Source organism: Equus przewalskii, chromosome 10 (assembly GCF_037783145.1).
Source record: "Equus przewalskii isolate Varuska chromosome 10, EquPr2, whole genome shotgun sequence".
NCBI classification, from domain to species: Eukaryota; Metazoa; Chordata; class Mammalia; order Perissodactyla; family Equidae; genus Equus; species Equus przewalskii.
The window spans coordinates 46,426,062-46,443,998 of record NC_091840.1 but is presented as its reverse complement, the minus strand read 5'-3'; the positions used below and the strand labels follow the sequence as shown (position 1 = coordinate 46,443,998).

Below are 17,937 nucleotides of genomic sequence, written 5' to 3'. Positions count from 1 at the left end.
AGTTTTCCCACTCCTCTGCTGCCTTTGAGTCTCTGCCAAAATGCAAGTGACATGGCTAACTCCCTTGGTATAGCAAGCTCTGAATAAACAGCCTTTGCTTTTCTCATTTGGCTGGTCTTCATTTATTTCCACAGTACTCAATAATTATTTGTTGAATGAACAATGAATAGCCATTGATTGATTGAGTACATAAAAGTATAAGACATCAACTGAGTACAGGGTTCACACAGTAACTGAGGGCTCCACTTCCTGTCATCCATGACAAAACTCACAGAGTGCAGCTAGATATTCATGCTGACACTCAATGGTGATCATGTTCTCTCCCAGTCCCATAGGTGAGATAAGGGTGAAGACCCCTGAGGGAAGTGTGGGTGGCTATGTCAGAGGATGTCCCATGGTGCCTTCTTCCTTTGTTTAGGTGGGAATCTGGGATCTTTTTCAGAGCCAGGGCGATGGGGAATGAACTTTGTTCTGAAACCAATTCATTAATTTTGGCTTCCTCCTTGGACTGTGTTGTTTCTGTCTTGTGTGATGTCACAATAAGAATTCAAGAATTTCTCCTAATACAGAAGTGTGGAACTTCTGTCTATTCCCTGGGCTCATTATGAGCTGGGTTGGATGTCCCGAGACATCACTCTGAAACTAGAGGTATAAACATGGGACATGATCTCATCACCAATTTTGTGAGAAGTAGAAGAACATCCTGGGTGGTTGGTTCTATAAATTTTTATTTGGATCCATGGAAGTAGAGTGTGTGTAAGAGCCTTTCCCAAACCACCGCTTGCTCACAGATTACCAGGAGGATTAGATCTTTGCATGCTTCTAGGCTCTGACCTGCTCTGCTGAGAACCACACAATGGAGTGGCAGGTGAACTATGGGGAGCTAACTGGGGATGGCAGGTGCTGAAGCAGGTGAGGGAAGACCTGACAGATGAGGAACAAAAGGTGACAGGGAAGTGAAAGAATTGGTCTGACTTCAAGCTTCAGTACAGAGAGGGTCAGGCTGGATGTGGAGATAGCTCCTTGCTGTCAAGTAACAAAGGTTGTCAGTGTTGGAGATCAGGAAGACGGTAATCCTAGTTTTCTAGTGCAACATTGCTCTCATTGTTCATTGGTTCTCCAGTCTCTGAACTGAGTTTCAAAGTTGGCAGGCAGACCTGTTGGGCCCTGGCCACACATATTCCCATGTCACTCTGGTGTCCATGGCGGAGTTCCATTCCTGCCTGTCCTGATCTTGGAATCCACCTCCCTGAGCTGTGCTCTGGCTCCCTTTGCTGGTGTGTCTCTGTAACTCGCTATGTCTAGGACTCCCCTATCTGCTGCTATGATCTTCTTCTCACTCCAGACAGCTTTCTCACCACTTCCAAGATGAGAATGGAGTTATGCACACAGTTTGCCCTAGACCAGTGTGTATGAACCTATTTCTCCATGAGAATCACCTGGGAAGTTTTTAAAACACCATATATGACGTGGCCTCTTCTAGACCCAGTGACCCAGGACCCCAGAGTGTCATACCAAGGCAGCTTCACTTTTTAAAACATCTCCCCAGATGTCCCAGCGACATAAGTATGACTGAGAACTTCAGTCAGGATCACAGGACCTCAGGAATATCGCTCTTGCTTCCTTCTTTCCATGCAGAATTATTCTCCTATCACAACCTCTTTCAGTAGTCTGTCTCCGACAATCTTTCCCGTTTGTATTAGGAGAAATTCTTGAATTCTTATTGTGACATCACACAAGACAGAAACAACACAGTCCAACAAGGCACACACTGGAGGCCCACCATTTGTGGGGTGAGTACTGGCCTTTCCTTCCCTTGTAAGGTCAGTGAATGTCTTAGAACATTCAGTGGTTCTAACCAATTTAGTGCCCACCTAGGTTAGGCACTATGTGAGGTGACTGATTTCCAGCCAGGAGATGAGCATGTCCCCAGTCTCTGCCCTCATACATCTCACAGTCCAAGTAGCAGTGTGGGGTGGATGATTGGCATATATCCAGAGAGGTATTTCTGAGGTTCTCATGATGCATTTGTCACAACATTTAGCTCTGTTGCAGTGCCTGCCTGTGTTGGGGAAATATATTAAAAACAAAATCTCCTCCCAACACAGAAAACCTTTCCAAAAGGCAGACAAGAAAGAAAACAGTCTTACTTTTGATAAGCGTTAAACCAGAAAGTGGTGTGCATCACAGGTAACCTGCTAAGAAATTGCAAAGACAGAAGGAGTCTCAACCTATTGTATAGCCAAGTGGTGACAACCCATTACGTACATGCTCTCAAGATAAACAACAACTTGTCCTCAAGTAAGAGGGCTTTGTCACACATAGTTCATCTTAGATTCACCTAGAAATTGAGGTTATCCTTGTGTTCATTAACTGGCTTTATCCAAAGGAGAAACAACTTCTCACATATTATGACAAGAGGTAGTTTTGCAACTTGTACGAGGTGCCTGTTGAAGTTAGGCCACTACCCTCCACAGAACCTAGAGATGGGGCATCATCTTCCTTGATGATCACACTTCACCGAGATGGGTCCCAGGTCCCTGGGAATGACATTCCTGGCTCAGAAAGCTGGCAAGAATCTTATTTCACTTTTTAAAAGTTTACGTACATTTCAGAGACAAGGAACTCACAAATTTTCTAAAGTAAATGCTCTAACAAAAAGGGAGGGGGAGGGAAAATTAAGCCTCTTATTTCTACTCTATATTTGTCTTTACACCTGTCACCCTCTTTCCCTTCTTATTCCCTTTCTTGTCCCCAGTAGTCACTTCCCCTCCTAAATCTGTGTCCCCATTGCCTACCTCTACGACTATTCACCTGCCACTTAAAATCTCCTCTCTCCCTTGCTTTCTTTGACTCTCCTCCTCTAGGGGCCTGCTCCCTTATCTTTCACAAGAAGTAAGGGTCAAATCTTGCTTGGTAACCACTGAGAGCAGCTGAGAGAAAATGGACTTTCACTGCAGGAAGAAAGGATGGGGCTGTGTCACAGTGCTGGACTCTGTCCTTCAGAAGAAACAAGAGATGGTGATTTTCCTTGTATGATGGACATGCCAGGTAGGTGGTTTTGTTTATTTGTTTGCTTGTTTGTCTGTTCTCAAGGTCAGAGTGATGGAGCTCTGGAACCACACCTCCCTATCGGACTTCCTCCTTTTGGGCCTGTTTAGCCATTCACCATATGACTTCTTCCTTTTCTCTCTTGTGCTTCTGGCCTCCACTGTTGCCTTGGCCAGCAACATCCTCTTCCTCCTGCTCATTCAGGCCGACAGACGCCTGCACACCTCCATGTACTTTTTTCTCAGCCAGCTCTCCATCATGGACCTGACCATGACGGCCACAGTGGTGCCCAAGATGGCAGCCAACTTTCTCTCTGGCCGTAAGTTCATCTCTCGGGGCAGTTGTGCGGCTCAGGTCTTCCTAGTGGTCATGGCGGGAGGAGCGGAGTGCTTCCTCTTGGCGGTCATGGCCTACGACCGTTATGTGGCGATTTGCCACCCGCTGCGGTACCCTGTGCTCATGAACTGGAAGGCCTGCTCTCTCCTGGCCTTGGCCTCCTGGATGGGTGGGGTGGCCGACAGCGTGATCGACGTGAGCGTGGTCTTCAGCTTCCCATACTGCGGCTCTCTCCAGGTGGACCATTTCTTCTGTGAGGTCCCTGCTCTGCTGCGTCTTTCTTGTGCCGACACCTCGCTCTTTGAGGACCTCGTCTATGCTTGCTGCGTGGTCATGCTGCTGCTACCCCTTGGGGTCATTGTGGCTTCCTATGCCTGGGTTCTTGCAGCTGTGATTAGAATGCCCTCCACCGAAGGGAAACACAAGGCTCTGACCACTTGCTCCTCCCACCTGGGTGTGGTGGGCCTCTACTATGGGGGAGCAGTGCTTAGCTACCTGCAGCGGGCTTCTGCGAGAACTCCAGCAGGAGACCGAACTACCTCCATCTTCTACACCATCGTCACCCCAATGCTCAACCCACTCATTTACAGCCTGAGGAACAGGGATGTAGCGAGGGCCCTGAGGAAGGTGCTGGGGAGATGGAGAGTGTAGGCATGCCCACCCTTCTGGCACTTCCTCTCTTGGTCTACCCCTTCCTCTGCAAACTCAGGCTGTCATGCAACTCATCTTCCTCCTCAGTAGTCGTTAGTCTCCTCTGGCTGGTTGGGACAAGGCTGTAAGCTGAGCATCATGAAAACATTTGGATGGAAGATGTCAGGGTTACAGATGATACCTGCTCAGTTTCACAATGAACCTTTCCACCATTGAGCACAATTTCCATGGAATGAAGGCCCACGGACACATCATTTACGTTCTCCCTAGGGTTAGGAGGAGCAGGCTTTCTTCTGAACTGAAAGTTAAAGTGAGTGAGGAGTGGGAACCAATTCAGAACTCATTTGGCACTGAAATGTGGTCCCCAGAGCTGGAGTCTGGCCTGTGGGAGCTGTGTGACCTTGGGCAAGGTTACTTCTCTCTCTGGGCTACTCTTCATTCATGTACCATCACAGCTAGCAGTAATGAAGTCCAACATTTCCTGGCATTAATTACTTACTGTAACACAAACTCCATTCCCATATATCTTATGTTATTAAGCAATGTAAAAAAATTTGTGCGTTCTCACAATTGTACTTTACATATAAGTATTGATGTGGAAAATCTCAAAGAAAAACAGCCAGAACATTTTCATAGTCTTCTTGTAAGCATAACACCATGGAATGTACAGCTGTTACAAATATAGCACTCCACACAATCAAGGAATTTGGGGAGCAGATTGATTCTTTATCACTGACACCAAGCGTAGAATGGGAGTGAGGTGTAAGGAGAAGATCCAGGCAAAAACTGGCTTCTGTTGACATTTCCGTCTCAGGGGCTCTGGAGGGATTTGGAAAATAAATCTTTTTCTTAATTTTTTTTTTTTATTGTGGTAACAGTGGTTTATAACATTATATACATCTCATGTGTACATCATTATATATTTCATTTTCTGTGTAGATTATATTATGTTCATCACCCAAAGACTAATTACAATCCATCACCACACACATGTGCCTAAATACCCCCTTCGCCCTCCTCCCTCCCCCCTTCCCCTCTGGTAACCTCCAATCCAATCTCTGTTTTTATGTGTTTGTTTGTTGTTGTTTTTATTGTCTACTTTTGAGTGAGATCACAAGGTATTTGACTTTCTCCCTCTGACTTAATACTTAGCATAATGCCGTCAAGGGCCATCCATGTTGTCACAAATGGCCGATTTCATCATTTCTTGTGGCTGAGTAGTATTCCATTGTGTATATATACCACATCTTCTTTATCCATTCGTCCCTTGATGGGCACTTAGGTTGCTTCCAAGGCTTGGCTATTGTGAATAATGCTGCAATGAACATAGAGGTGCATGTATCTTTATCCATGTCTTCAACAAAGATCTACTTAAATGAGCTAGACCAAAAATCTCCCCTCAATCATTCAGTCACACTGCTCCCATAGATCTGCATTCATTTCCTGAGAGCTCGTAGGGTGTGTGACATTTGTGACAACATGGAAGGACCCTGAGGATATTATGCTAAGCTAAATAAGTCAGAGGGAGAAAGTCAAATAGTGTATGAACTCACTCATAAATAGAAGATAAAAGCAACAAGAAACTAACACATGGAGACACAGATGGGATTGGTGGTTACCAGAGGGGAAGAGGAAAAGGAGGAGGGCCCAAATGTTGGCTAGGCAGCTGTGTATGGTGACAGACTGTAGTCTTTGGGTGGTGAACATGATGTAATCTACACAGAAATCGAAATATAATGATTCACACCCAAAATTTATATAATGTTATAAAGCAATGTTACTGCAATTAAAAAGAAAGAAATTTCTGTTGCTACTGTAAATGAGGATTCTTTTTTAAAGCTATAATTTCTAACTTATTATTATTTAAGGTTTGATATTTTAATATTCATTTGTGTCCAACGAACTTGCTGAAATCTCTTAGGTAATCTAGAGATTCCCTTGAATTTTCTTTAAAGACAACTCAGTGAATTCTATCCACTTTGTTCTTTCTATCCAATTCTTATATGGCAAAATTTTCTCTAGTATTCCCTTAACAAATAGGGCAACACTTTCTTTGAGGAAGAGGACTCAGCACACTAAGCTCCCTCCTTCATGCAAATCTGTGTCCCCACCTTGTGAACAAAGGGGCATTATCATCCCAGACTCCAGCCCCCAGCCCTTAGGACCTTACTCCTGATGGTGTACCCCCACGCCACCATAGCATCTGCTCCTGCTTACAACCCTTCATTTAAGCTTTCTTTTTATTTCTCATATCTAGGTATTTCCATTTCTTTCTTTTATGTTTGGCTACATGTATTTTTTGCTTTACTTTTATAGTATTTAGAAAGTCTATGTATGTTAATAAGGATGTGACCTGTTGACAACCATTTAGTCGGGAATGTTGCCAAGAGCCCACCTCTTAATCTTACACTTCCTTACCAAACGAGTTAACCATATAGTATCTGAGCCCTCTAGTTTCACAGAACCCTCTCAATTGTGAGATATTATGATTCTGTGTCAATATAGGGAAAGGCATTTAAAGAGAGAAAACCAAATTCATTTAGGTGCAAAGATGAAAAAGCATGTCATATTTATGAGACAGATAATTTTACTTTCTTCCCCTTTGCCTGGTAAACAATTCCCACCTGTACTATAGGATACACTGAGAATTGGTGGTTGAAAAAAATAAGTAAATTACTTAGGCTATCCTGGACTACAGTAACAAATACATGACAAAATGTGTAATGGTTTAAAAAGAATAAAAGTTTATTTCTCCTCTATATAACTGTCTTAGTGTGTCTTCTTGGTGCATGGCAGCTCTCCTGGATATGAAAAACTTGGGACACAGGCTCATTCCACCATGTGAGTCCACCATCCCATTCAGGCTCCCACCCATTTATATTCAGCTCACAGTAGGGGAGAGTGTGTAGGAAGACCAGAACTGGAACATGGATGACAATACCTTAGTGCAAAGGAGGTTGAGACATGTAGTTGAGCTGAGTGCCCAAGAAGAGAGCATATGGATTTAGGTAAATAGCTAGTAGTCTCTGCTACAATTAGTATACCCCATGCTCAATCAAAGATGAGGGAACCAGTAGTCAAGTAATTCAGGGAGCATTACAATACTTCAGGTAGAAAATATGATAGTGGTCAAAACTAAAGAACTGAAACAATAGGTAGAAAAGTTATGTACAAATTATTTTAAGTGAAGAATCAACAAGATCAGGGGCCGGCCCCATGGCCAAGTGGTTAAGTTCGCGTGTTCCACTTCTGCAGCCCAGGGTTTCAACAGTTCGGATCCTGGGCACTGACATGGCACCGCTCATCAAGCCATGGTGAAGCAGCATCCCACATAGCACAACCAGAGGCACTGACAACTAGAACATACAACTATGTACTGGAGAGCTTTGGAGAGAAGGAGAAAAGAAGATTGGCAACAGATGTTAGTGCAGGTGCCAATCTTTAGAAAAAGAAAAAAAAGAATCAACAACATCAGATGTTGAGGTGAGGAATAAACTGGGTGAGCGTGTCTGTGAGCACCCCACGTAGGGGGAACCCATAATATAAACCTGGATATAGTTTAAAAACTATTGACTGTAAAATTATTGGTGCATAAAGTGAACAATATTCTACAATAATCTCTCTGGAAGAGATAAAAAGAAGATATGGTTCTCCTCCTCAAAAAAGCTTGCAATCTACTTAGACTGGACATGCAGAGTATGGGGTTTTGTCAGACATGTCAGCCAGGTGACTGAATGTGGAAATATGAAACAAGAGATCAGGCCTACAGATACAGACCTGAGAGTCCATTAAGCAGCAGTTGAAGCCATGGTGGAGTTGAATGGGTCACCAAAGGAAATAATAAAAAAGGGTAAGGGAAGGTCAAAGAGAAAAGTATTATGATTACATATATTTAATGGTTTGGAATAGAGTCGAAACTTATCAAAAGTGAATATCTGAGGCCAGCATGGGGGCATAGTGGTTGAGTTCGTGCACTCCACTTAGGCGACCCAGGGTTTGCAGGTTTGGATCCCAGGCATGCACCTAGCACCACTTGTCAAGCCGTGCTGTGGTGGCATGCCACACAAAACAGAGGAAGATTGGCACAGATGTTAGCTCAGGGACAATCTTCCTCCAGCAAAAAAAGGAAGATTGGCAATAGAAGTTAGCTCAGGGACAATCTTCCTCAAGCAAAAAAAGGAAGATTAGCAATAGAAGTTAGCTCAGGGACAATCTTCTGCACAAAAAAAAAAAAAGAAAGAAAGAAAAATTCTTTTAAAGTGAATATCTACTTTAAAAATGGGATACCCGGGACATAAATTCACTGATCTTGTTTTCTTACAACCTAACGTCAGTGGTCTTTGTGATTTACAATCACCTGATGCCAGTATAGACACTTGTTAACTCCTGGGCTCGGGGCTCATTCTGAGCTTGGTCAGTGGAACAATTTCTAATTATGCAGAGTGCTCCTTGCACTGAACATCTTTTGTACTGGAAGGTTTTTTCAAAGACCCCAAAATACTATCCTCTCCTTTTCATGTGTAATAAAATTAGTGTGATTTAGGATTCTCCATTAAGTTGTAAGGTCCTGGAGAGCAGAGACTTGTGTCATGTACAAGTAAACGGATGAATAAACTGTATTGTTCACGTGTTTAAGATTTTTTCCATGAGGCTTAACAAAGTTTCTATAACATTGAATATGAACCTTAGTTATACGTTAAATGAGTAAACAGTAGAAGTTTGGGTGATGGTACTGGGGTTGGGGAGGAGGGACACCTCTGACTCAAGATTACTCACTTCTTACATATGATTGTCCAGGGCTAATTGTCAACTAGTCACACTGACCAACAGGGATTTTCCCCCCATGTATTGGCTATCTCTGGATTTAGTAAATTCAGCTATAGACACAGCCACCACAGGAGTCAAAAGTGGTGGTTAAGGAAGATCATTACATCCAGCTCTTCACTAATAATTCTGAATTTCTCTCTCTCCTTTCCTGACGAAGTGTCCGTGAAAGAAAACAGCCAGTCCTCTAACTTGGATTTCATCCTTCTGGGAGTTAGCAGTCATCAGGAACAGGAAGATTTCTTCTTCATCCTTTTCCTGTTCATTTACCCCATCACATTGATTGGAAACCTGCTCACCATTTTGGCCATTCACTCTGACATTCGTCTTCACAACCCCATGTATTTTCTCCTTGCCAACCACTCCTTTGTTGACATCTTCTTCTCCTCTGTAACCATTCCTAAGATGCTGGCCAACCATCTCTTGGACACCAAGATCAGGGGCTTCCCCCCAGGCAATCTGCTACATAGACATCTGCAATGTCTGTTTCTTTTGCTGGCAGACATGACAGTTCTTATTGGCATTTTGTGCTCCAGGGAGCGCAAGGGAAATGTCTGGATTCAGCCCATTTCTGCATTGCTGCAATACCCCAAGTCCACTCACTTAATGGATCCAGGTGGCCCCCTCAAGTGAGCACATGGGGATGTTTTCTTGCAATTTCAACCACCTTCCAACCTGGAAAGGAGTTCTTCTGATGGGCATCAACATGTCCTATTTTAATGCACCCCTCAGATTCCCATGGTGATTTCGATAGGGCTGTGCCCCATATGGGCATCCCCTTAGTAGGCTATGTTTCCACTGTCTTGCTGCCTGACCGTATGGCTAGGCCATTGGCCATTGCCCATGAATCAGTAAAAACCCAATTATAGGAGCTACCCCAAATATTTCGCCCTTAACCACATGAGGCTGTAGAACTCTTGAAATGTGCTAGTCCAACTTGAAATTTATAGTAATTGTAAAATACACTCTGGACTTTAAATATTCTAAAATATCTCAATACTATTATAAAATAATGATTGCATGTTGAAATGATGATATTTTGGAATATTGGATTAAATTAACATTATTATTTTAAAATTTTTCAGTTGTTTCTTTTTCCTTTTTTCCCCAGCCTTATTGTTCATCTTTTCAAAACATTAGCTCTTACTTTCGTTGGTCTTTTCTAATGGTTGTTTTTTGGGGTATAGGGGGCTTCTATTTCATTTAGTCCTACTCTAATCTTTTGTATTTCCTTCCTTCTGCTAAATTTGGGCTTAGTTTGTTCTCATTTTTTAGTTTCATGAGGTATAAAATTAGTTTACTATATGACATCTTTCATTTTCCTTTTTAATTGAGGTAACATTGGTTTCTGAAATTATATAAATTTCAGGTGTACATCCTTGTCTTTTGGTATCTGTGTAGATTACATAATGTTCATAGCCCAAAAACTAATTACAATCCATCACCATACACATGTGCCTACTCAACCCTTTTGCCCTCCTTCCTCCTACCTTCCCCTCTGGTAACCACCAATCCAGTCTCTGTCTCTGTGTTTGTTTGCTGTTCTTTTTATCTTCTAATTATGAGTGAGATCATATAGTATTTGACTTTCTCTCTCTGCTTTATTTTGCTTAGCATGATACCCTCAAGGTCCATCCATGTTGTCGCAAATGGCAAGATTTCATCTTTTTTATGGCTGAGTAGTACTACATTGTGTATATATACCATATCTTCTTTATCCATTCATCCCTTTATGGATACCTAGGTTGCCTCCAAGTCTAAGCTATTGTGAATAATGCTGCAATGAACACAGGGGTGCACATATCTTTATGCATTCATGTTTTCATGTACTTTCAATAAATACCCAGCAGTGGAATAGCTGGATATTATGGTAATTCTGCTCTTAATTTTTTTAGGAATCTCCATACTGTTTTCCATAGTGGCTGCACCAGTTTACATTCCCAGCAGCAGAGTATGAGAATTCCCTTTCTCCACCTCCTCTCCAACACTTGTTAATTCCTGTCTTATTAGATATATCCATTCAGACTGGCATGAGGTGATATCTCAGTGTAGTTTTGATTAGCATTTCCCTAATAATTAAGGATGTTGAACATCTTGTCATGTGTCTGTTGGCCATCTGTATATCTTCTTTAGAAAAATGTCTGTTCAGATCTTTTGCTCATTTTTTAATTGTGTTGTTAGTTTCTTTTGTTGTTAAGATGTATGATTTCTTTATATGTTTTGGATATTAACCCCTCATCAGATACATGCTTTGCAAATTTCATCTCCCAATTTTTAGGTTGTCTTTTCGTTTTGTTGATGGTTTCCTTTGCTGTGCAGAAGCTTTTTAGTTTGACATAGTCCCATTTGTTTATTCTTTGTGTTGTTTCCCTTGCCTAGTCAGACATAGGACTTGAAGATATGCTACTACGACCGACGTCAAAGAGTGTACTGCCTTTGTTCTCTTCTAGAATTTTAATGATTTTGGGTCTTACATTAAAGTCTTTAATCCATTTTGAGTTAATTGTTGGGTATGGTGTAAAATAATGGTCTAATTTCATTCTTTTGCATGTGGCTGTCCAGTTTTCCCAACACTATTTATTGCAGAGACTTTCCTTTCTCCATTGTATGTTCTTGGCTCCCTTGTCAAAATTTAGCTGTCCATAGATGTGTGGGGTATTTTCTGGGCTCTCAATACTGTTCCATTGATCTGTGTGTCTCTTTTTATGCCAGTACCATGCTGTTTTGGTTACTATGGCTTTGTAGTATATGTTGAAGTCAGGGAGTGTGATACTTCCAACTTTGTTCTTTTTTCTCAGGATTCCTTTGGCTATTCAGAGTCTTTTGTTGTTCCACATGTATTTTAGAATTCTTTGTTCTATTTCTGTGAAAAATGTTCTTGGAACTTTGATAGGGATTGCATTGAATTTGTAGATTGCTTTAGGAAGTATGGACATTTTAACTATGCTAATTCTTCCAATCCAAGAGCACAAAATATCTTTCCATTTCTTTGTGTCTTCTTGGATTTCTTTCAAGAATGTTTTATAGTTTTCAGTGTATGGATCTCTCACCTCTTTGGTTAAGTTTATTCTAGATATTTTATTCTTTTTGTTGCAATTGTAAATGGGATTGTATTCTTAATTTCCCTTGCTGCTACTTCGTTGTTAATGTATAAAAACACAACTGATTTTTGTATGTTGATTTGTACTCTGTAACTTTACCATATTCATTTATTATTTCTAAAAGTTTTTTGGTGGATTCTGTAGAATTTTCTATACATAAAATCATGACATCTGCAAATAGTGACAGTTTCACTTCTTCCTTTCAAATTTGGATCCTTTTTATTTCTTGTCTTGCCTGATTGTTCTGGCTAGGACTTCCAATACGATGTTAAATATGAGTGGTGAAAGTGAGTATCCTTCTCTGGTTCCTGTTCTTAGAGGGAGCTCTCAGTTTTTCTCCACTGAGAATGATGTTACCTATGGGTTTGTCAAAAATAGCCTTTACTATGTTGAGGTACTTTCCTTCTATACCCATTTTATTTAGAGTTTTTATCATAAATGGATGTTGTATCTCTTCAAATGCTTTTTCTGCATCTATTAAGATGATCATGTGATTTTTATTCTTCATTTTGTTAACGTGGTATATCACATTGACTGATTTGCAGATGACAAACCATCCCTACATCCCTAGAATGAATCCCACTTGATCATGATGTGTGATATTTTTAACGTATTGTTGTATTTGATTTTCTAATATTTTGTGAGGATTTTTGCATTGACATTCATCAGTGATATTGGCCTGTAATTTTCCTTTTCTTTTTTTTTTTGAAGCCCTTGTCTGGTTTTGGTATCAGAGTAATGTTGGCTTCATAGAATTAGTTAGTAAACTTCTCTTCCTCTTCAATTTTTTGGAAGAGTTTGAGAAGGACAGGTATTAAGTCTTCTTTGAAAGTTTGGTAGAACTCACCAGGGAAGTCATCTGGTCCTGGACTTTTATTTTGGGGGAGGGTTTTGATTACTGTTTTGATCTCCTTAGTGGTGATTGGTCTATTCAAATTCTCTACTTCTTCTTGATCCAGTTTTGGAAGGTTTTGTGATTCCAAGAATTTATCCATTTCTTCTAAACTATCCAATTCTTTGGCATATAGCTTTTCTTAGTATTCCTTTACAATCTTTTGCTTTTCTGAAGTGTCCATTGTAATTTCCCTTCTTTCATTCCTGATTTTATTGGTTTGAGCCTTCTCTCTTTTTTTCTTGGTGAGTCTAGCTAAAGGCTTGTGAATTTTGTTTATCTTTTCAAAGAACCAGCTCTTAGTTTCATTGATTTTTTTCTGCTTTTTTTTTTAGTCTCTATTTCCTTTATTTCTGCTCTGATTTTTATTATTTCCTTCCTTCTACTGATGTGGGGCTTTGTTTGTTCTTCTTTTTTCCACTTCCTTTAGTGCACTATTAGAGTGTTTATTTGGAATTTTTTTTGTTTGTTGAGGTAGGCCTGAATTGCTATAAACTTCCCTCTTAGAACTGCTTTTGCTCTATCCCATAGATATTGGCATGCCATATTTTCATTTTCATTTGTCTCCAAGTATTTTTTTATTTCTCCTTTGATTTCTTCCTTGACCCAATCATTGTTCAGAAGCATTTTGTTTAATTTCCAAATATTTGTGGCTTTTCTGATTTTTTCCCTGTAATTGATGTCTAGTTTCATACTTTTCTGGTCAGAAAAGAAGCTTGGTATCATTTCAGTCATCTTGAATTTATTGAGACTGGTTTTGTGGCCTAATATGGGATCTATCCTGGAGAATGTTCCATGTGCATTTGAAAAGAATGTGTATTCTGTAGTTTTTGGATGGAATGTTCTGTATATATCTAATAAATCCATCTTGTCTAATGTCATTTAAGGCCAATGTTCCTCTATTGATCTTCTGTTTGGATGATCTATCCATTGGTGTAAGTGGAGTCTTAAAGTCTCCTACTATTATTGTGTTGCTATCTAGTTCTCCTTTTATGTCTGATAATAATTGCCTTATTTAGGTGCGTCTGTATTGGGTACGTAGATGTTTAAAAGTGTTATAGCCTCTTGTTGAATTGTTCCCTTTATCATTATGTAGTGCCTTTCTTGCCTTTTGCTACATTTTTTGTTTTAAACTCTATTTTGTCTGATATAAGTATTGCTACCCCAGCTTTCTTGTCATTGCCATTTGCATGGAGTATCATTTCCATCCCTTCACTTTCAATTTGTGAGTGTCTTTAGGTCTGAAGTGTGTCTCCTGTACGCAGCATATAGAAGGGTCTTTTTTTTTATTCAATAGGCTACCCTATGCCTTTTGATTGGAGCATTAACTCCATTGACATTTAAGGTAGCTCTTGATAAGAATATACTTATTGCCATTCTGTTACTTTTTTTTCTGGGTGTTTAGTAGTTCTCTGTTCCTTTCTTCTCTTGCTCTCCTCTCTTGCAGTTTGATGGTTTTGTTTAGTATCACTCTGGGGTTCCTTTCTCTTAATTTTTTTTTGTATTTATTATAGGTTTCTGGTTTGTGATTATCATGAGGTTCATATATAATAACCTATGTATATAGCAATCTATATTAAGTTGATGGTCTCATTAAGTTTGACCTCTTGCTAAAAGCCCTATTCTTTTACTCCCCTCCTCCCACATTTTATGTTTTTGATATCAAGTTTAACCTCCTTTTTGTGCCTGTGTATCCATTAATTTCTTATCATGGAAGTAGATAATTTTATTACTTTTTCTTTTCACTTTCAAATTAGTTTCATAGGTGGTTGATCTGCTACCTTTACTGTATATTTGCCTTTACCAGTGATTTTATTGTTTGGGATTTTTTTTTTAATAATTTTCTTATTCCTATTTGTGGTTCTTTTCCTCTTAAATAAGTCCCTTTAGCATTTCTTGTAAGGCTGATTTCTTGGCGATAAACTTCTTTAGTTTTTGCTCATCTGTAATACTCTTTCTCTCTCCTTCCATTCTGAATGATAATCTTGCCAAGTAGAGTATTCTTGGTTATAGTTTTTTTTCTTTCAGCACTTTAAATATATCATGCAACTCCCTTCTAGCCTGTAAGGTTTCTGATGAGAAGTCAGCTGGTAACCTTATGGGGTTTCCTTTTACGTAATTTGTTGCCTTTCTTTTGCAGCTTTTAGGATTCTCTCTTTATCTTTAATTCTTGACATTTTAATTATAATGTATCTTGGTGTGAGCCTCTTTGGGTTTATCTTGTTCGGTGCCCTCTGTGCCTCCTGTACCTGGATGTCTGTTTCCTTCCTAGGTCAGGAAAGTTTTCAACTGTTATTTCTTCAGATAGATTATCTCCCCCTTTGTCTCTCTCTTCTCCTTCTGGAACACCTATAATATGGATGTTAGTGTGCTTGATATTGTTCCAGAGGTCCCTTAGGCTGCCATTTTTCTTTTTAATTCTTTTTTCTTTTATCTGTTCAGCTTGGGTGATTTCCTCTAGTCCTTCATCCAGCTCACTGGTCCATTCTTCTGTATCATCTACTCTGCTATTGAGTCCCTCTAGTGAATTTTCATTTCCAATATTGTATTCTTCACCACTGATTGGTTCTTTCTTATATTTTCTAATTCTTTGTGGAAGTTCTCACTGAATTCAACCATTTCTCTCCTGAGATCAGTGAACATCCTTGTGACAATTAATTTGTACTCCTTATCAGATAGATTGTTTAACTCTGTGTCAATTAGTTCTTTTTCTGAGGATTAGTCCTATTTCCTTATTTGGAGCATATTCTTTTTCCCCCTCATTTTGTGTCTTTCTCTGTGCTTGTATCTATGTATTATTCAGATCAGCTACCTCTTCCAATCTCACAGAGACGGCCTTATGTAAGAGATGCCTTATGAGGCCCAGCAGTGTGCTTCCCTCTAGTGACCAGTTCCACATGTTCCAGGAGTGTCCCCTATGTGGGTTCTGTGATTCATTCTGTTGTGGCAGGGCTTCTCTTGCTTCAGGTGCAAGGGGAGGCTAGGCTGTCCCCCTGGCTGGCTGATGGTAATGCTCAACTGCGTGTGGCTGCTATGGTCCCTTCAGTCACTTTATCAGGTATGGGGAGCCCCAGCACAGTTGGCTATAAGGTCTAATATCACATTCCTGCTGCAGTTTTTCTGTTAAGTGAGTAGGCCTTAGCATGGCTGGTTGCTAGGCACAGGGGCTTACAATTGCTGTAGACTTCCAGCCTGCAAGGCTGTTGTCAGCTCTCTCAGGAGTACAGCTGGGTGGGGTTGGTCCCAGGTGTAGCAGCAGACAACTGTTTCAGGCACTCAAAGTTGGGGCTGATCCCCTATGTGACCATTTAAGAAGCACAAGTCTGCTACATCTGACAAGCTCCACTCCCTGCAGGCCCACACACCCTGTCAACACAGTCCCACCCCATGCACATGCCCTGACCCACTAAAGCAGACCCAGTTGCCCCACTACAGATGCCCCACACACTCCACCAACACAGCCTGCCCCTTGTATTCACCCTGCCCCTCAGACACACCCTGCCCCACAGAGGCAGACCCTCTCACTCCAACACAGAGGTCCAACACACTCCACCTATTTGGGCCCACAAGTTGCCCAAGGGCTTGCTGTTGAGTGGAGTCAGTCCCTAGGGCAGGCTACTTGCCTGGCTGAGCTGGATTAAATCAGTCCTCCTGTGGGTGGGGCAGACCCCTGCACTATCTGGCCGGGGGAAAAACTCCACTGGCGTAGGCCAGCATCTTTGTCAGCACACCTGTACTAAGTCATAATAATGGCTGCCACCAATGTCTCAATCCTTAGGGAGGTGGTCCCAGGCTGTGAGGTCTCACTTCTCGCCAAGTTGTGCCCACAGCCTATCAAGTGAGTCTCTTTTCACCAAAGGACTGTGGACCTTTCTTTCTGGTGATTTTAGGTTGTTTTCTGAAATAGATGAATTTGTGTATGGGTCTTTTAAGAGCAGGCTTTTTTTTCCCCTATGTCTGATAGCTTTTCTGTGGGTATTCCTCGTTGTTGTTAATAGACAGCAAAGCCACATCTTATGGCACTCTTCTCAGCTTCACTTAGTCCAAAAGCTGCTTATTGTGGTTATGCGCTCCTTCTCCTACTCCTCCAGAAAAGCTTTGTACCTTAAGATTGCTCCCTGCCATGAAGCACCACAGCTAGAATGTGGCTTTGTCCTCTCCAAAAAAAAATTTCTGCCTCTTTCACCTCAGTCAGCACTGCCCCCTGTTGTGGGTGTTCTTTTTATACAGTTTTCAGTTCTCTCTCAGGAGTAATTGTTCCAAGAGTAGTTGTAAGTTTGTTGTCGGTATAAGGAGGTAATTTCAGAATCCTCCTACATCTCCGTCTTCCGAGCAATCCTCTATTTTTTCTTAATATATTTATTACAATAAATTTCTCTCTCAAAGCTGTTTTTGCAGCATCCCATAGGTTTTGGTATGTTGTGTTTCCATTTTCATTTGTTTCAAATATACTTTTAATTTTCCTTTGATTTCTTATTTGACCCATCAATTGTTAAAGAGTATGTTTTTTACCTTCCACACATTTGTGTTTCCAGTTTTCCTCCTCTTACTCATTTCTCCTTTCATATCATTGTGGTCAGAAAAGACACTTGGTGTGTCTGATTATTTGCTTATCTTTACTAATATGTTGTATATTTTCATATGTTTTTATGCTGCTAATTTGTGACCTTTCATTTAAGCTTGAATAACTCCTTTGAGACTTTCTTGTAAACCAGGTCTAGTGGTAATGGACTCCTTCAGCTTCTGTTTGTTAGAAAAAGTCTTTGTCTCACATTCATTTCTGAAAGACAACTTTATGGGGTACACATTCTTGGTTGGCAGTTTCTTTCTTCCAGCAGTTTGAATTTATCATCCCATTATCTCCTGGACTGCAAGGTCTCTGCTGAGAAATCTGCTGATAGCTTTGGGGAGGGTTCTCTTTTATGAGAGAAATTTTTTCCTCTTACTTTTCTTATGAATTTACTTTTCTGATGTCAATTTTGCCTAAAATATCAATTAAAATATTTTTTCTACTCTTTATTAATTTTTGTCCGCTATTTCAAGTTTCACCTAAATTTATTTCCATTTTATACTGTCTCGTTT

The 17,937-nt window shown here is 40.6% G+C and overlaps 2 protein-coding genes across 6 annotated transcripts in view; both read left to right on the top strand.

Annotated features, from left to right (window-relative positions):
• The first annotated feature begins 570 nt into the window (after positions 1 to 570).
• Positions 571 to 17,937, top strand: part of LOC103544708 (olfactory receptor 1D2) — a 58,645-nt gene continuing 41,278 nt past the window's right edge. Inside the window, exons 1-3 of one of the 5 annotated variants that reach the window (XM_070562994.1) lie at positions 585 to 868; positions 1,639 to 1,793; positions 2,868 to 3,051. The gene's annotated coding sequence lies outside the window, so the exon portion shown is untranslated. Of the gene's footprint in view, positions 869 to 1,638; positions 1,794 to 2,867; positions 3,052 to 17,937 lie in introns of all 5 variants that reach the window. The other 4 variants (XR_011523604.1, XM_070562995.1, XR_011523602.1 and 1 more) reach the window with 4 other exon arrangements.
• LOC103545433 (olfactory receptor 2V1-like) lies at positions 3,097 to 4,038 on the top strand. The gene has a single exon (XM_008512091.2). It carries the CDS (start codon positions 3,106 to 3,108, stop codon positions 4,036 to 4,038), a length of 933 nt encoding a protein of 310 aa, XP_008510313.2. The 5' UTR covers positions 3,097 to 3,105.

Bases quoted from the DNA above. Each gene is read 5' to 3' on its own strand.
- LOC103545433 (XM_008512091.2), top strand. From the start codon at position 3,106: ATGGAGCTCTGGAACCACACCTCCCTATCGGACTTCCTCCTTTTGGGC.